The sequence below is a fragment of the Annulohypoxylon maeteangense genome, assembly GCF_022496945.1.
Source record: "Annulohypoxylon maeteangense strain CBS 123835 unplaced genomic scaffold GGS22scaffold_18, whole genome shotgun sequence".
NCBI lineage: Eukaryota > Fungi > Ascomycota > Sordariomycetes > Xylariales > Hypoxylaceae > Annulohypoxylon > Annulohypoxylon maeteangense.
The window spans coordinates 666789-685477 of record NW_025953265.1 but is presented as its reverse complement, the minus strand read 5'-3'; the positions used below and the strand labels follow the sequence as shown (position 1 = coordinate 685477).

At 48.1% G+C, this 18689-nt stretch overlaps 5 protein-coding genes across 5 annotated transcripts; 3 read left to right on the top strand and 2 right to left on the bottom strand.

Annotated features, from left to right (window-relative positions):
* The first annotated feature begins 2649 nt into the window (after positions 1 to 2649).
* Positions 2650 to 4364, top strand: GGS22DRAFT_171971 (FAD/NAD(P)-binding domain-containing protein). The gene is made up of 4 exons (XM_047962688.1): positions 2650 to 3022; positions 3103 to 3371; positions 3423 to 3969; positions 4040 to 4364. Exons 1-4 carry the CDS (start codon positions 2791 to 2793, stop codon positions 4180 to 4182), a joined length of 1191 nt encoding a protein of 396 aa, XP_047815643.1. The 5' UTR covers positions 2650 to 2790; the 3' UTR covers positions 4183 to 4364.
* Positions 4365 to 4430: 66 nt separating this feature from the next.
* GGS22DRAFT_56839 (uncharacterized protein) lies at positions 4431 to 6629 on the bottom strand. Its single transcript, XM_047967437.1, has 3 exons — positions 6395 to 6629; positions 5880 to 6323; positions 4431 to 5817 (listed from the first exon to the last, which is right to left on the bottom strand). The coding sequence occupies exons 1-3, from the start codon at positions 6449 to 6451 to the stop codon at positions 4687 to 4689; spliced, it is 1632 nt and encodes a 543-aa protein (XP_047815642.1). The 5' UTR covers positions 6452 to 6629; the 3' UTR covers positions 4431 to 4686.
* A 147-nt stretch (positions 6630 to 6776) lies between these two features.
* On the top strand, positions 6777 to 8455 carry GGS22DRAFT_56833 (HAD-like protein). The gene is made up of 3 exons (XM_047967436.1): positions 6777 to 7069; positions 7297 to 7805; positions 7970 to 8455. The coding sequence occupies exons 1-3, from the start codon at positions 6939 to 6941 to the stop codon at positions 8152 to 8154; spliced, it is 825 nt and encodes a 274-aa protein (XP_047815641.1). The 5' UTR covers positions 6777 to 6938; the 3' UTR covers positions 8155 to 8455.
* A 1-nt stretch (position 8456) lies between these two features.
* On the bottom strand, positions 8457 to 11145 carry GGS22DRAFT_56830 (kinase-like protein). Its single transcript, XM_047967435.1, has 4 exons — positions 10291 to 11145; positions 10075 to 10232; positions 9488 to 10016; positions 8457 to 9432 (listed from the first exon to the last, which is right to left on the bottom strand). Exons 1-4 carry the CDS (start codon positions 10588 to 10590, stop codon positions 8860 to 8862), a joined length of 1560 nt encoding a protein of 519 aa, XP_047815640.1. The 5' UTR covers positions 10591 to 11145; the 3' UTR covers positions 8457 to 8859.
* A 3132-nt stretch (positions 11146 to 14277) lies between these two features.
* On the top strand, positions 14278 to 18462 carry GGS22DRAFT_171957 (transcription elongation factor Spt6). Its single transcript, XM_047962687.1, has 2 exons — positions 14278 to 17867; positions 17930 to 18462. The coding sequence occupies exons 1-2, from the start codon at positions 14441 to 14443 to the stop codon at positions 18187 to 18189; spliced, it is 3687 nt and encodes a 1228-aa protein (XP_047815639.1). The 5' UTR covers positions 14278 to 14440; the 3' UTR covers positions 18190 to 18462.
* Positions 18463 to 18689: the final 227 nt, after the last annotated feature.

Here is an 18689-nt window from a genome sequence, read left to right as displayed (position 1 = left end):
AGGCACGCAGTAATCGACGGTGGTTCAAACGTAGACCCCGGTCGAAATCCCCTATGTGAGGTTTCCCCTACGGAGTGCCTACGACAAGATAGGTCACATGCCTCTATGTACTACAGGCTGAACGGTACCTAGATAATGAGAGGTTTGCATAGTATGCCTAGCTCAGGTAAATTTTCTATTAAATTCTCTACGATGGAGTCATGTGACGATTTCTTCGCGTCGTCGTCGGGTGACCAGCAACGCGACGTGTCAAGCAGGCGCAGACGCGTCAACCTCGTCCCTGACCATCCTACCTCTACCACCAATCACGACGCGTTTTCCTTAGCAACCTTATATATCTAAATAACTTCTGCACCTTTAAGAACAGGACAGTTAGTCAAGTGGTCATTGATTAGCAACTTACTAAATAAAGGGGGTTCAATTCCCCGCGAGGGACCGACGGTTCGAGTCCTCGACTTATCCATCAATCTGACTGGATTTTCTACCACATACCTTATCCGACTGGGCGTGCCCATAAGGGAGTTCTGCACTTAGGGACTGAGACATGTAGACTTATGGTGTTTGCCCATCGGCCCGCAGACTTGGATGATTATACCTGATGATTGAGTGGATAGATAGGCGGTGGGAAGACCAACTTTTTGACATTTTATTTATCGGTTGATTTTTTTGCACCCTTTTCTTCTACTTTCTTTTATCTCCATTTTCATTCCCTTCATCTATCGCTTTTTTTGCTACATCTTTCTATTACAATTTCTTAAGCTCCTCTCATACTTCCCCTTTTCCCATCCTGAAATACCGGCGTTCGACGATTTTTACTTGCTCCTCTCCCTTCTTCCATAATAAGTCCCATCGTTACATTTTAATAGCTTTTCACGGTATCCTTACATATCTACACAACTAAACTCGAGTAGAGAATGCTGAGATGATTAGTAATCAATGGATTTCCTATCAGCGCATCGTGACCCCTTTTTCGAGCTATTGAGGCAACACAATATTCTCATCGACTCGTCATTCGAATCATACAAACTTGTAGCATGTTACACTGAAATCTTTTGTCATTCCTAAAATAAATCTACGATAAAATGACCGAGGACATGCTGCAGATGTTATCGAGGTCGTACATAGATAGTCTATTGTAACGTCCACATCGCCATTGACCGTGGTTAAATATTGAATTTCGCCTAACTTCACGGTTATCTAGGCTTTCAAAGTAAAGGATATTTGCTGAAGATACTCAATCCTAGAAGTAGGTTCTTTGGCATTAAAGGAGACGATCGCGAGCCACCTCATAGTATTATGTAATCAGGAATAAATAGGGGGAGGGGTGACAACTTAGTCATCAGAAGTGTCAATAAGGTTTTGGACGGGAAAATCGCCGGGGTTGCATAACATGAAAACTATCAGCAGGGAATGGCTAGTGACGGCAATCATCTGAGACACTGGACTCTCAAGCGGATAAAAAAAGAATAAAAAGTCCCAAGATCCACAAAAGTGAAGAAATGACGAATTGTGCAATTCGATCCTAATATTTGTTGATGGACTTTTTACCTGCCTTTCCTGGGCGTATTGGCTGAAAATGGAGTCACCGAAGGATGCCTAGGGTCCTTGCGTCGAAACCTCGACTATGTAATGCTCGATGACGACGATACGGAGTTTGATGTAATAGAAGCAAGAAGATTTAAGTCAATAGTTAGTCCTATTCAGGCGTTCTTCTCAATAGTCAGTTGGTTCGATGCGACACATGCATCGGTCACCAGCATTCGAGTCTCGGAAACAAGCAGCTGAATTGATGAAGTCAGTAGACGGAGGTCCATCTATTGGTAAATCGAGCTGCTGAACACTTCTAGTAGGTACTATTTAATATGTACAGGTCTGTGGTTCGTCCGGTATTAGGCATTTAGGCTTTGCGCCAAGACGGCTGGCTCCGCTGGGATCTTTTAGCTAGGAACCTAATTACCGGATGAGGTAATCACTAAATTGGAGTAAATCTTACAGATCGTATTGGTTTTGTACCTGTTTTTGTAGGTGCTTCTGTACCTGAACTTAGTAGAAAAGGTCGATTTTCGGAGGGCGGCAACTTCACCAACAAACAATAACACAATATTCCTGACGATCTCACTAACTATTGGGACTCATCATCAATACCAAATTATTTGTAAGGTCATATTTCTATGAGGTAATGGTACTGATGGGGGTGTCATTTTGCCACATATCAAAAATGCATCCACGGATACGATCAAGTTTTTGTTTATCTATCAACGAACCCCTTACGTCGCTATACATATGCAAACTCGGAAGCGGGTTACAGGTTACATAATTAAGGCAACCTAACCATGCACGGATCGGCAAGGCATTAAATAGCTACTGCATAGTCGAGTCTATGGCGGGCTGAGCAAACGCGAGCCAAGCCAACTTTGGGAAAACTTACCCATGACTACCGAATCTTCTTCGACGGGGAACGCGAGATGTCGTGATCCGCCAAGTGACCCAATCTGCCTGTCTTACCATTCTTGGCAGTCTCGAGAAAAATAAGGTAAGGATCATCTGTCAGGGGCCACGCGAATAGCTCCTCCGGGAACCCGTTTGCATCTGCCCCGGTAGCTATGCACGCTCACTTCACAAAGAATAATTATTTAGTAGTTACCCAGATATATAACTAGGCGTTTTCCTCGCCTATCTATCTTACTTACCATGTACTTGTACACATAGTCAATCTTTCACTCTTTTGTAGTCCGTGTGGATAGAGTTCAAGGCGTCGAGGCATCCAATACAAGATCATCTCACCTCACCATGAAGAGCACGATCGCCTTCGGCATCTTGCCGCTATTGTCCCTCGCCGGGGCCGCCGCTATCGCACCCCGCCAAGACCCGACCTACGATGCTATCATCATCGGTGGCGGCCCGTCCGGCCTCAGCGCTCTTAGTGGTCTCGCCCGTGTGCGTAGAAACGTCCTACTGATCGATTCGGGCGAGTACCGCAACGGACCTACCCGGCACATGCATGACGTCCTAGGTTTTGATGGTGAGTTTATTTCATCGCCTATCCTACTTACCTAAGCATATAGGAAGTCGGCAGCTATTCATGAGACTAACCCCGTGTAGGAGTCACACCGGCATACTACCGCTGGGCCGCGCGGGAGCAAATCTCACACTACGACACCGTGAGCGCGGTCAACGGGACAGTCACCGCAATCGAGTCCCTGAACAACAACACCCAGTTCAGCGTTGCAACCTCATGGGCCGACGGCACCACTGGCACTGTCAGCGCGCGTAAGATCGTCCTCGCAACCGGCCTAAGGGACATCCTCCCGGACACCCCCGGTCTAAAAGAGAACTGGGGCAAAGGCATCTTCTGGTGTCCCTGGTGTGATGTAAACACCTCTCCCCCTCACACCCCAAACCCAACCCGCTAACCTCCCCAGGGTCACGAGCACGCAGACCAAGCCCTCGGTCTCCTTGGCCCGCTCGAAGAAGCCGCAAGCTTAGTCCGCGAGATCTCAACGCTAAACTCGGACATCATCGCCTTCGTCAACGGCACCGACACAGAGGAGCAGCGGGCCGCCGCGACCGCCAGCTTCCCGGAGTGGCAGAAGTACCTGGAGATCAAGAACGTGACGATCGACAACCGCACCATCACGCGCGTCAACCGGCTCAAGAACGGGAGCGACCCCGCCGCCGACCCCAGTCTTCCCACCGTGCCGGAGTACGATCTCTTCAGTCTCGATTTCAGCGAGGGCGAGAGCGTGCAGCGCGCTGCGTTTTTCACGAGTTTTCCCGACGAGCAGAAGAGCGATGTTGGGGAGAAGATGGGTGTTACGCTGTATGGCGGACGTCTGACTGCGGATGGGAGTAAGGGGCTGGTGACGAATATCCCGGGCGTTTATGCGATTGGTGATGCGAACTCGGATAATGTCACGAATGTCCCGCATGCGCTGTTCACGGGGAAGAGGACGGCTGTTTATGTGCATGGTGAGTTTTTCCCATTTTCTTACGCTGTTTTAAAGCTCTTTTGGGGTTGCAAGGCTAACGAGATACGCAGTGCAACTCGCCCGTGAGGAAGCCCAGAGAGAACTTGCCGCGAACGCGACTGTGACGAGACGCGAGAAGGACCTCAATTTGAGGGCGATCTGGGATGAGATGAATCCTCGTGGCCTCCTCTATGCTGGCGAATTCGATCAGTAATTGTAATGTGTAATCCTGTTAGAGGTCGTGCATTTAGCGTTGGTTTAGGAAAGGAAAGAGAAAAAGGGGGAACATTGGAAATCTAGGGAATTAGCATTTAGGTAATACCATTTCATGCGATATACTTGATAGATTTTTGGAACTTGTTAACTAGAATTCAATGCCAAAACGTTTACAATTAAGCAAGACAGAATATGACGTGTCAAATCCATCGCCTCAAAGGGGGCAGGGGAAAGACTGAGGATACACTATACTCAACTAGAAGTCATTCCACCTATGTTTCTTTTAAGATAAGGCACAGGCAGTTTTCAACCACCAAGGCCAACTCTAACGATCTTTTACTCATACACACTTCCCTCGTATATCCCATGCACCATGCACCCACATACCCCCTTCCCATTTCCATTCCCTACATTTCCCTTCCTATCGTCGACATCCCATCAAACCCACAATTCACTATGGATATCTAGTAGGTAGGTAGGCACAGCCGTACATCAGCGACGTTCATACCTCAAAAACCTCACCAGCGCCAAACCCCCCACCCCCTCTCCTCCCATCCACAAGGTCCAGCCTCCAACCCTCCCAATTCTTCAAACCCCTCTTAATATCCTTAATCCTCTCGAGCCTCCTCTTCGCATCCTCCTCCTGCGCACGGCGGAACGCCTCCTCGTCGAACTCCATATCATCATCATCAAGCAGCCCGCCCTCGTCCATCGTCTTCTCATCTACAGGCGTGGCGCCTGTAAGCGCGTTAATCCCACTCGCGAAGAAATCGCCGAACCCGCCCGCTCTAGCACTAGGCTTGCGAGCGGATCCCGGGCCGCCGAGGTCGATGTTGGTGAACCCGCCGCTGGGACTCGTGGCGCCGTCGTCGGCGCCGGGTTCCATTTCCCTGCGTCGCTGATGCCAGATCCCGCGGCGCAAGTCGTACACTTCGCTCTCGAGATCGCGGATTTTCTTCTCCATGCGCTGCCTCTCCTCGTCCTCTAGCTCATCGACACCATCATCGTCGCCGCCGCCCTCCGCGGCGTCTTTCCTCCTCAACCGCGTGTTCTCAGCCTCTAGCTTCTCGATTTTAGTTTTCGCATCTAGCGCCTCTTTTTCGGCACGTTCTTTATCTTTCCTTAATGCTTGCGAGCGGCTGTCGTTCTCCTTGTGTAGGGTTCCTAGTGCTGCGACTTTCTTGTCTAGAGCCTCTACCTTCTTCTCTAACTCGGCTTTCTCGCCGCGGAGCTTGTCGGTCTCGCGCTCTAGGCTTCGGAGTTTAGTCTCGGCGCTTGTGCGCTCGCTTCCTTCCTTGACAGCGCGTTCGGTAGTGCGTTCGAGGTTGCGCTTCAAGTCGCCAAGCTCACGCTGCGCTTTCATCGCTGTTTGCTCCGCGCGCGCGAGCTTCTCTTCGAGTGCAGAGATCTGCTCCTTGTCGGTGCCGCCGGCAGAGGCTTGTCGCTCAGCCTGCGCACGCAGACGCGAGATCTCGAGTTCCATAGTCTCGATGGTGACGGATTTCGAAGCGAGTTGAGCTTGTAGTTCCCCAGCCGGCGAGGATAGGGAGATCGAGGGTGACGAGCCATGCCGTTTCGAGGCTGCGGATTGGAGCTGCGAGTTCTGGCGTTGTAGGGCTGCGATTTCGGATTTCTAGAATGATAGTTAGCATATCTCGTAATACAAATAGTAACTAATTATTAGGCTCTCCGTACTAATTTCTCGACTTGGCTGTCTGAACCGTCTCTATCGGCTTCCCGCAGATCAGCCAACTCCTCCTCGGCCTTCTGCCATCGCTTTTCCGAGTCACCAGCCTCTTTAGCAAGTCTCTTGTTTTCTTTTTCCAGATCTTCTATACGTGCAACTTGTTTGCGATATATGTCGGGTGCCGTTTCGCCTTCGGGGCTTAGGGGGAATCCGGTTGGTGATACGGTACCAGCACGGAAGGACGAGGAGCGAAGTTTCGACTGTTGCGAAAGAGTAGCCGTATTTGAACCTGAGGGGGAGGTTGGTGGTTCCGCGGAGGCATCTTCGACAGCTGGCTCATCGGCCGTGCTCGATTCAGGTTTTGGTTCTGTAGCGGGGGTGTCTTCCTTGTCTTTATCTTTCTTTTGCTTCGACCCCCCTCCTTTCTTCATTTGCTTCCTCCGTTCCTCGAACTGCGAAATTTGAGGTTTAGTATCCAATTGAAAACCACAAGGAGCTTTGAATTTGCAGAATTAATCCGTACCTTCTTCTTGTTTTCAGCCAGCTTTTTGGCCGCTTCGGCCTTTGCGTCATCAGCCATTTTGGTTTGGCTTACGGTGGTATTGAGAGGATTTGAGTGTCTGGTAATTCGTGAATCTCGCTCTGAAAGTGGTTTAGGAGTAACAAGAATAAGATGAGAACTCTAGAAGTAAGACGTGAGGTTGTAGGATTTATTAATAGCTACTCGATGGGTCGCTGTTGCAGTTCGATAACGAGGGATAACTGGAGCTTAGGTGTCCAGATGAACAAGCTTCCGGGCATGGAGCTGTTGAATAAGGCGCTAACGTCCCGCGTGCACGAGCCACATTACCTCCATCCCACCTCCGGAAAGGTACATCCCGCCAAGTACCGATTGTGAAGCAGCGGAGGTATACCAGCTAACCTTAGGTCATACTATAATATAAACTTAAAATGACTCCTACTTTCCTCGATATTATATTTAATAGAAACATCATCTCTTCTCATACGAGACTCAAGTGTCTGTAATGAGAATTTCTTATATATTCGGTTTCTGAAGCTTACCTATTATGCGTAGGTTCCTCTCCACCATGACTCAACCTTTTCCGAAGCGGTTTGCGCCACTTAAGGGAGCAACGGCGGAACACCATGACTTACCTAAATTAAAGGGCGTAATATTCGACGTAGATGGAACTTTATGGTAAGTTTAAATGAAGTTATAAAATGGGAACATTTTTCTATTATAAAAAGGAAGGGAGTCTGGCAAGTCTGAATTTGGGTATATGAGACTCACCATGAGTCTTGTTCCGATGACTATTCCGAGACTACTAAAAGCTTCCAAGACCCAATCCCATCAAACTTCTCATACGAGCTCTCATAACCTCCCCGAGAACGTCAAAGACCAGACATCTCACTAACACCCCCCAGCCAACCCCAAAACCACATGTTCACACAAATGCGGCACGTCCTACAAATCCCCAAAAGCGTCGACATCCTCGAGCACATATACGCGCTCCCCACCCCTTCCCAGCGGGAATCCGCCATGGAATCCATCCGCGCCATCGAGCGCGTGTCCATGACACAGCAGGTAGCCCAGCCGGGGCTCACCGAACTCATGACGTACCTCGACGGCCGCAACATTCGCAAGGGCATCTGCACGCGCAACTTCGAACAGCCCGTCACGCACCTGCTCACGAAGTTCCTGGCGGGAAGCGTTTTCCACCCTGTGGTGACGCGGGATTTCCGTCCGCCGAAGCCGGATCCGGCGGGGTTGCTGTTTATTGCGCGGAGCTGGGGGCTTACGAGACGGGTTGAGGGGGAGGGGGATGAGAGGGCGGTAAGAGAGGTTGTGTGTGAGGAGAGTGTGCGGAGCGGGGAGGGAGAGAAGGAGGGTGCGCTGGGGAGGGGCGAGGTTGGGGATGCGTCGGGGTTGATTAGTATGTTCGCCTTTCTAGTTAACTCCCCCCTTTTTTTTCCTTCCCCGAATAGCCTATCTCAGTGGCAGGAACTTCACTCCCAAGACGTTTCATGCTAGCCCCTTAAAACCACTTTCTGGGATAGGGGAACACGAGTATCTAGGCAAACGCTGACGCTGTGGAAGTGGTCGGCGACTCAATCGACGACATGACGGCGGGGCGACGCGCGGGCGCGGCTACCGTATTGCTCGTCAACGACGTGAACCGCCACCTGGCTGATCACGAGCACACGGACTTGGTGATTGAGCGGCTAGATGAGCTGGTTCACGTGTTAGATCGTGGATTCGTGGGGAGGGAGATACCTCAATGATGTTATGAGTAGGTATGTATAGAAAGATAGGTGTCTTAACAATTATGAGGAGAAGGGGTTTATACACATAGAGAATCCCAGGTGCGGCATCGCTGTCGTTTTTTTATACCTATGGGATGTGGGGGGCAAATGAATAGTGTAGGCATCTACACTTGAAACCACATTTACCTGGTAGTATGTGTGAAGTCAAGATCGAGATACTTCGTGTCAACTTGAATCGTTACCCTTTTATAAAGGCAACATGAAAATACGGCACATAGATCTCACGAGTATCAATCAAACATCACCCAGTCACACCAACAATGATCTCAGATTCTCATGCGGATTCTTGTCACATTTGTACCTAGTCCGACGAAGATGACCACAGATCGCCAACTACGAGTAGTATATAACGGTTGTAATTCTCTCCTCTAAACTCAAGATCGCTCTTTTCGGTTCCCATCTGTCCTCTTCCCCACCAAAAAAACGTGTCTGACATGTTCTCTCTACCAAAGGCATTGCCGCCGTGGGACGTGGGGGAGATGCAAGGCTGTAATATATCTGGGGCAAAAAAGTTCGGCGTGACGTTGCGCTAGGCGGCGCAGGCGCTAATAGTTGACATTCGCTAGTATAACTAGAACCAAGATGCTCAAAATTAGACGAACTTGCCGTAGCTTATACGGTGACAAAATGGCCGTTGTGATCGGTGTGATATATAGTACCTATTTATCGTGATGGATATCCTGCATTTCCGTATGCGCCATTTGACGGGGGACCAAACGTCGCTTGTCGCCTACCTCCTCCCCGCTGCTCATCGGGCGTCTCCTTTCTTGGGGGAGGGGGTGGTAGCGGACCGCCGGGGGGTGCGGGTCTAACGGGTAGAGTGAATGATGTTCCTAAAGTAGCACTGGCCGGCTGAGAGAGGTCCGCAGTCGTGATCTTAGGAATCGACCCGGATGTTGCTGCTCGTTGGCCAAGTCCTGGATGTACGATGGAGCCGGCTGCCCGGCCTAGGCTTCCTACGCCGTTCCTTGTAGGCGACCGGTTTTGCGCGTGGCCTGGTTCTCTTGGTGAAGCAATAGCGCCCGCGATTGGGATCTCGCCAGACGTTGGGGTGTAGGCGGGATTGTGGTCATTCTGATAGGTGGGGGACTCGCTGGACCGTAAGAGGTCCCGAGTAGCCGGTGAAAGTTGGGGGACTAAATGTGACTTGCGATTGTCTTTCTCCATAAGCCCTACGGCCCAGTCCCTTAAATCTACAGGTGTCCGTTTTGCAGCCTGTACAAATGGATCTCGATCCTACGTACTGTTAGCATTTGTTGCCTTTTATCTTATTTGGAGAATCCTTGCTCACCCAGAGTTCCTGGGGCGTCGGGCGCTCTTCAGGATTTTTTGACAGGCATTTCTGGACCATGTCTTCCAGGATCGACGGGAAAGCATCACTTTTTGGAAGTCTCGGGGCTGGCTCATGCACGATCTGTTGAAGAAGGTCCAAGATACCGGCAGGCGCGCCGTCGCCATCCGATAGCTGCTCGCTCGCAAAAGGAAACTTGCCAATAGCAAGCTCCATTATGCTGAGACCAAAACTCCACACATCGGACTTAACAGTATATTTCTCACCTTGGATCCTTTCGGGGGCCATATACGTAGAGGTGCCAACGAAGGTGTCGGCGATGGAGTTGACGAGCTCTCCTGAAACGCCAAAGTCGCAGAGCTTAATATGTCCCCTGGAGTTTACAAGGATATTAGAGGGTTTGATGTCTCGATGCATGATGTGTAGCTTCGAGTATAGATAGGTTAAACCTCCTAATGTGGCTTCCGCGATCTTGCCAAGCACGTCAACACGGATCGGACCGAAATGGCGCGAGACCCTATCGAGAGATCTATCGGACTCTTGTTAGGTTCGCATCTTTCTTGTGCTTTTCACTTAACCCCACTTACCCAACGTCCATATACTCCATACACATTATTACATCATTATGATCATTTAGGAACGCGCCGTAGAAGGTGACGATGTAGTCGGAGTGACAGCCGTGCATAATCTGGAGTTCGCGCACAATTCGCTTTCGCAACTCTTTCTTGGCCTCGACGTGAATGACCTAAGTTACGATTAGTTGTGAGACCTGAGACCTGAGACATGCCGATCTGAAATATTACCTTTCTAGCCATCGTAGTTCCGGTTGGTAAGTGCTTCACCTTACTGACTGTACCTCCATTTCCCGAACCAAGTTCTTTTACGATCTCAATATCTTCCTGTCGAAGGTCTAGGTTGAACTCTATTCCGATCTCAAGCTGAGCATCTTGGCCCGCTTCCTCAGCTCTCGATCCACCAAAACCCCAACCAGCTTGTTGATCATTGTTGTTAGAGGCCGGCGATTGCTTCGGGGCGGCGGGAGTCAGAGCTAGGCCCTTGACATTCTTGCGCTTCATCGAGCGCGGGGCGAATGCGTCGGTCATGTTGGGCGATTGGCAATCCTGCAGGTACTCGGGGAATGTCTAGGATTCGAGATCGAGAAATGGTGACTCGCACACTATGCAGGATGCTTTTAGAGTAGTCTGAAGCTGGAGCGGATTGGAGATAGGAAGGCGATTTGCATGTCCACCAGCAAGGCGCCTACGTATTGGAATGGATTTACTTGGATGTTGGTCGGGGCGTTAAAGTGTTAGGGTGTTGAATTGTTAGAGGTTAGAGCGTTTGGGCGTTTAATATCTCTTAGGTCTATGCCCCTCACGGACCCCGAAAAGATCCAAGTTCGGATTCGGAAAATGGGATGACTGTAGATTTCGACGAAGAAACTCGTATCTGTTTCTGTTTCTGCCTTTACAGAAGCGATGGTGACAATCGTACAACCATGTGCTTATTGTGAGATATACCGAGGAGTGTTAATAGGTACGTAACGACTATAAAAAGCCGCCAACTGTTTTGATTTAGTACCTAGTAAATTAAATGGTCAGGTAAAGGTTGTGGAAGAGAAGTGCAGAAAGATGCAGGAGGAATGCAGGAGTATGGATGTAGCAAAGCAATAGTCGTTAGTTGTTAATTGGGTTAACTGGGTGCACTGGGTGCTCAGGGTGCTTTAGTTCCAGGTGGTGGGACCCCTGAGATGGGCTGGGATAGACTGGGATGGCGCTTTCTCACAATGTAATTGGTAATTCGTAATACAATAATCGGGGTAACTGCTGTACACCGCAAGTACTTTATGTAATAATCCTCAATCAATGTACATATACTGTACATAGGGATATTTAACTTGGAGGGTGTCAGAGGTGCAATAAGTTGTCATTGGCCAATATTGAACTTCTTGTCAAGTGTAGACCCGTATTGAGGACGGTTTTAGAGAATGGAAGCAATCTCGATTGGATCAAGTTTGCTTATATTCCTACCAATGAACTAGCAACTTTGTCCGCTCGTGGATATATATTGTACCAACTTGGTTAAATGAAAATGTCAAAGCGAGTAGAAGAACGTGTGAGTTGATACTATGTAGAAACTACCCCTTTTTAAAAAGCAAAGAAAATAAAAGAACCTGAGCAATTATTAATTATTTTTAAAATGCTCACCTATCAAGTTGATAAGTGAATGCTCGAGCGTCACGGTACCGGAGATCAATTTATGTCTAACAAGACAAGTTGGGTTATTAATCGGCCGAGAGTTCGATTTGGTCTCTTCTTACATGCAGGCGTATGCAGTGAAATCAATAGAGTCTATAAGTAGTTAAAGATTGTCGACAGACAAGGCGATAGGCTCCAGAGTTTCTGGTTATGATTGCATATAATACAAAAAGCTGCGGACAATATTGAAATTGAACTATCCGAGGATGACTGGTGGTATACCTAATCCTGGGAGTGTCTTACATTTGAAGGAACGAATCGCAAAGTGGCGATCAATTATTTTGCAAAAAAGACAGAGAATGTGAGAGGAATGATACTACATGGGGGTTTTCAAGATATGAAACAACATCGTTATGCCTAGTTCAAAGCGTTTACAGACGTGATATAAGTGGAAGGGTTGAAGAAGTTGGTTACGATTTGCTCGAAAGCTCAACTTCTCAAGTGCTTTCCATGTTTCAATGTTCCACTAGAAGCTTTAGCTTTGATGTAAACGATACAATAAAATCTAGTAAAATCTAGTTGCAATTACAGTAACGGAAATGTATAAGTTACTTAATAGGTACCAAGGCTGGCGGAGACCGCGGGGCTCAGTGTGGATAGGAGCGGGAAGGTACAATAATGCACCAGCAAAAGCATGCTGCAATTGCAACATCCAGATTTAGGTATCCGTATACTCTACATACATTCAATGTTCGATAAACATACCTAATGCCATAGGTATCATTGATGCGAAACAGCAATTGGCTAATATGTAGTCCGAAGGGTAAAATATAACCTACATAATAAATAAGATATCAAATATCGCGATTCATGTATCTAAAACTGTGAAATGATATTTGGTGTAGGTTGCATGTTTCTTGCTTCCCCCCCTTTTTATCTCACACATTGTAAATCCCCCCTATGGCCATACGTTCGCCGGATGAAAATCAAATGATCAATTGGAAATAGGAATCCTTTTTCATCAATCCTTTACGAGATTCTTGGGGACTAATGCATCCTCCTAACCTAAAGCACACGTCCATTTACTTACCCCCCTGAAGCTCTAGATAGGTCTGCTATGGCCCCTGTCTAAAGTTAGAGCCTTGCAGACGACTCTGATGTATCATATTAAGTACTAGCTATGATAGGCTGGAATATTAGTCTTTAGCATCTAGGCATGTATAGGTAATCATACTATATGCAACGCGGCTCGGTAGAACATGTCGATCTAAAAGCACCTGTGTAGGGTCTAGTCATGTACCTAGCATCGTAGATTTACCTATTAGGTGATTAAGTGTTGGAAGAATCTGGATAGAGTGTATAAATCTATGAGATTTTATGAGTTTTGAGAGCCTAATTCTTGGGAAATACCGAATCGATAGGAAGGGCGGAAGTGTGTCGTATCTACTAGGTATTTTGCACTTGTGCTAATGATGAATTTATTCCAAGTTGCAGTGTAGTAAAGCGTGCTTATAAAATACCTAGGTACCTCCATAAATGTAGGTACCTAGTATGTATTAGGTGCACTTTCTCGGCATGCCGCAGGCGTGACCAAAATCTAGCTTATATAAGTCGTAAATAAAGTTCAAATCTCAGAATGGAGGCGAAAACCCCCACCACCCTAGCCACTTGTGGCTCGCTTTGACCCTTGTCCAATCGAGGCTTAGCACCTAGCAACCACTCCAATCGCGAGGCTGGCTAGGTACCTATTTGATTAACGCGATTCAAAATTCTAACTTTCCATCACTAGCTGACTAGGTAGCTTCCTAAGGTTAAGGGAATCTCAACATTTGCTCTTTCCTCAATCTTCCTACTTTGTTTTTAATATTTCTCCTCCTTTCATCTACCACCGCATTTATAACCTCCATTTTCATGGAATAATCCTCTTTTCACGATCCCTACGAATTACAACAATTGAACTTCGCGCATCGCAACTTCTCTTCTCGCCCGTTGAATGTAGAACCATACACCGTTCTCTTCCATAACGCGCCTCGCCAATATGAGTACCTCCATGAGAGATCTAATTGTAGGGGAGGCTGAGTTGGATGATGAAGAAGATGATGAATCATTCGACGAGGAGACCGGTGAAGCTCGAGCTCGAGCTAGAACCCGAGATCAGGACATGGATGATTCGAGCGAGGAGGATGATGATGATGACGATGAAGAAGAAGCCAGAAAGGTAAGTTGCGTCATTCGCGTTCTCTCTTATTCAACGCTGCGTATTAATTAATGTGCGTCAATGATGGCTAATCATGTGTTGTCGACTAGATCCGTGAAGGCTTTATCGTCGACGAAGATGACGAAGATGAAGATATGGTCGAGGATGAAGATGAGCGACGCAAGCGGCGCAAGCGCAAGCGAAGACAGGAACGTGAAGAAGAAGCTCAATTAGACGAAGAAGATCTTGATTTGATAGGCGAGAATGCTCCCGAATGGGAACGCAAGCAACCATCACAGGTATGACCCAGCATTGATCACGACGCAATCCTCGCTTCTAACGTCTAGATAGGGTTACAAGAGACTTAAGCGTGGACATCGCGAAGAGGATGCCCGTGGGAACGAACGACGTGGCCTTGATGAAATATTTTCCGATGAAGATGAAGAACCCGTTGACGATCGACCGTATGCGCGTCCTAGTCACCGTGCTGCCGCCGACGAATTCGCCGACTTTATCATTGAAGATGACCCCGAGGACGAGGATGAGCGTCAACGCCAGATGGAAGATATGGAAGTTGCTCGTCCACGAGATAAGGGTATCGCCGGACGCATCGTCGACCGCGCTGGTCTTGATAAGGACGCCCTGGAAGATATGGAAGCCATCTTCGGAAACGGAGAAGATTACCAATGGGCTTTAGATGAGGAAGAAGAAGAGGATGAGCGACAACGAGAGGAGCAAACTCTCGAGCTTAAGGATGTCTTCGAGCCATCGCAGTTGGCAGAAAAACTTCTAACTGATGAAGACAACGCCATTCGTTTCACAGACGAACCCGAACGATTCCAACTTGACCGTAAACCTTTCGAACACTTTAGTATCCAGGGCGAACAGTTGAAGGAAGAGATGCAATGGATCGCGGATTTAATGTGGCCGAAGAAACAACTTTCTAGCGACATGCACGGCCCCTTTCAAAAGTCCGTTGGCAAGGTGCTCGAATACTTCGTTCTCGAAGGTCTTGAAGTGCCCTATATCTTCCAGCACCGTAAGGACTACCTCATCGATGCTCGGAAAGTCAGGAATCCCGAACACCGCAATGATCCTGAAGCGCCAGAGTACATTATCGAGGCAGAGAAGCTACTCACACAGGATGACCTCTGGCGGATCCACGAATTGGATATCAAATATAGGTCCTTATTTGAGAAGCGAAGCGTACTCGAGAAGACTTACGATAATCTGAAGGCGGTCGCGCGCGTGACTGATGATATGATCCCCGAGATGCTCGGTCGAGCGATTACGATGGAGGAGCTTCAAGATATGCAGGATTATATCAACTTCCAATATTCGGCACAGCTCAAGGATATCGCAACGATTAATGGAGTCACCAAAGGAAAGAAACGGCCTGGCGCAAAATCATCCATATTTGAGCGGATCCGCGGGAGCAACGTTTACAAGTTTGTGAAAGCATTGGGCATTTCCCCTGATCAGCTGGCACAAAACGCTCTTCGCGAAGGCCAGAAAGTGATGTCGAACGACGAGCCAAGCTTGCCGATTGATCTTGCGGATAGTCTCACTGACAGCGATTTCCCAACTGGCGACCAGGTCTTGTCTCAGGCGAGACATATGTACGCCGAGGAGCTATTTGTAAGCCCAAGAATGCGAAAACACTTCAGACAGGCCTTCTACATGGGAGGTGAAGTTAGCTGTTACCGTACGGAGAAAGGACTTCGGAGAATAGACGATTCGCATCCATACTACGAGATCAAATACCTTATCAACCAGACGATTGGCGACCTCGCCCGCCGACCTGAACTTTTCCTAAAGATGATGAAGGCCGAGGAAGAAGGCCTTATTGAGGTCAAGCTTCGACTTCAGAACGAAAAGGACTTTCGACGCCAATTACAGGGCGAATTCATCTCGGATGACTATAGCGAGCTTGCAGATGCGTGGAACGAAGAGCGTAAAAAGGTGCTAGATCTGGCTTTCACCAAGCTTGAGAGGGTGATAGCTAAGGGAGTCAAAGATTCGTTACGAACGGCCTGCCAAGAAGAGCTCCTAAAACTCTGCCGTGAAGAATACTCCAAGAGGCTTGATCAAGCACCCTACAAGCCTAAGGGCATGGTCTTGGGAACAGCACCCCGTGTCCTTGCCTTGTCAAACGGCATGGGTGATCCGGCTCGAGACCCAGTATTTTGGGTATGGTTTGACGAGGATGGGCGGTGCGTCGACCACGGAAAATTTGGAAATCTTGCTCGTGATGAGACGCAACGCAAGGCATTCGTCGACGTGATCGAGAGAAGAAACCCAGACGTGATCGGGGTCAGCGGCTTTTCTACAGACACCCATCGATTGGTTCGTGACGTGGAGAGCATCGTCAATGAAAAGAATCTTACAGGTCCTGAGTTCCATACGCAGAACGAGCGCAATTACACCAGCGAGCTGTTAGAGGTTGTGGTTGTCAACGATGAAGTCGCAAGACTTTACAAAGACAGTCCTCGAGCACAGGTTGACCACCCGACATTGAATTCTAACACACGGTACTGTGTTGCTTTAGCGAGATATCTCCAAAATCCGATGAAAGAGTACGCAGCTCTCGGAAAAGACATCACCTCTTTACTATTTAATCCTTGCCAACACCTTCTCCCACAGGAGAAATTACTAAAACATCTAGAGACATCGATGGTAGACATGGTGAATCTCTGCGGTGTCGACATTAACGAAGCTGTCAATGACGCGTACACAGCCAATCTACTCCCTTACATTGCTGGTTTAGGTCCTCGTAAGGCTACCAGCGTTATCAAGGCCATCAACAGCAATGGTGGAGTGGTTACTTCGAGAGACGAACTTGTCGGCGATCCGGATAACAACAAGTTGCCAGTTGTCGGCCCTCGAGTATGGAATAATTGCGCTAGTTTCCTTTACATTGAATACGATGCCACAAATCCCACATCGGAGCCACTAGACAACACGCGTGTGCACCCTGAGGATTATGAGCTTGGTCGTAAAATGGCAGGAGACGCCCTAGAGCTGGACGAAGAAGATGTTAAAGCCGAGATTGACGAAAATGGCGCCGGTGCCGTGGTCCGTAAGCTCTTTAAAGATGATGAGCAGGAGAAAGTCAACGAGCTTATCTTGGAAGAATATGCTGAGCAGCTGGAGTCGAGATATAATCAAAGAAAGCGCGCCACTCTGGAGACGATTAGAGCGGAGCTGCAAGTACCATACGAAGAGCTTCGTCATCCTTATTCTACCTTGAATTCCGACCAGATATTCACAATGTTCACGGGCGAGACTAAGGACTCTCTTACGGAAGGTATGATTATCTCGGTTAACCTGCGACTCGTCAAAGATGACTTTGCCATCGCCAAGCTTGATTGTGGCATCGAGGGCCGGATCGAGGCCCATGAGGTTAGCCACAGAAGCAACATGTCTATCAGGGATGTTATCCATGTCAACCAGACTGTTCAAGCCAAGATCATGGATCTCAACCGCAAAGAATTCTTGGCAAAGCTTACTTTGCGTGAGGATGCGTTGCGGCGACCTTTTAAAAAGCACAATGATCACGACCGTGGGACTTGGGATTTCAGACTTGAAGATGACGATAAAGAAGCCTTGCGCGAGAAGGACAAGATTACTGGTCGCACCCAACGAGTCATCAAGCACCCGTTGTTTAAGCCGTTCAACTCTACGCAGGCCGAGGAATTCCTAGGTTCCCAATCTTCTGGCGATGTCGTTATTCGACCATCCTCAAAAGGAAATGACCATCTCACTGTAACATGGAAGGTCGCAGATGGTGTCTATCAACACATCGACGTTCTTGAACTTCAGAAAGAGACCGAGTTCTCTGTTGGGAAAACGCTTCGTATCGGTGGCAAATATACGTACACAGATTTGGATGAACTCATTGTGGAACACGTCAAGGCAATGGCTAAGAAGGTTGACGAGATGATGGGTCACGAAAAGTTCAAGAAAGGCAGCGTGGCTGACTCCGGTAAGTATTCGTACCCTCACGAAGTATTTCAGAAATCGACACAATACTAACCCTGATAACAGAAAAATGGTTAGCTTCATACTCAGACGCCAACCCTAATCGTTCGATCTACTTGTGTTGCATCAACCCTAAACGCGCTGGGTATTTCTACCTTTGCTTCAAGGCTAGCAAGTCCTCACCCATCAACATGTGGGATGTGAAAGTGGTGCCCCATGCCTTCGAGATGAAGAGTAACCAGTACCCAAACATGACCGCTTTGTGCAACGGCTTCAAGCTCAGATTCAACAGTGAGATCAGCAAGATGCAGCAGATGAGAAGATAAGCGGGTAGCCGAGACACAAAAGCATTGCTTTCGAGCCGCGTGTATTATCAAGGGCGTTCTAGTTGGCGGGCTAGGCTGCGTTGAGTTGCGTTGAGTTACGAAAAATCTGATGATTGCATTCGGCCTCGGATAGGTATGTGGTCGAATTAAGAGGTAAAGTGCGAAGGCCTACTACTTGCAACTCCCAAGGTCCTCCTACTTTATAGACCAGAAAATGAAATAAATCGAGGTTTTTATTGCAATATGTCGATGCTGTTTCGGTGAACTGATTGAGTATTTGTGTGATATGTATCATGTATCTATCTTGCAGTCCACGCATTAACACTCCATCTTTTTTACACATGCCACAATTTCGTGATCTTGCCAGGTATGTCGGCGATTGTAGACGTAGACTATATACACCTAAACTCAAACGTATTTCTAGAATCGAATGTGTTCATTCCCGACCGTTAGTTCGGCGATTCGCGGGAGCAGGTAGCAGCTTGAGGGGGCAAGACGAA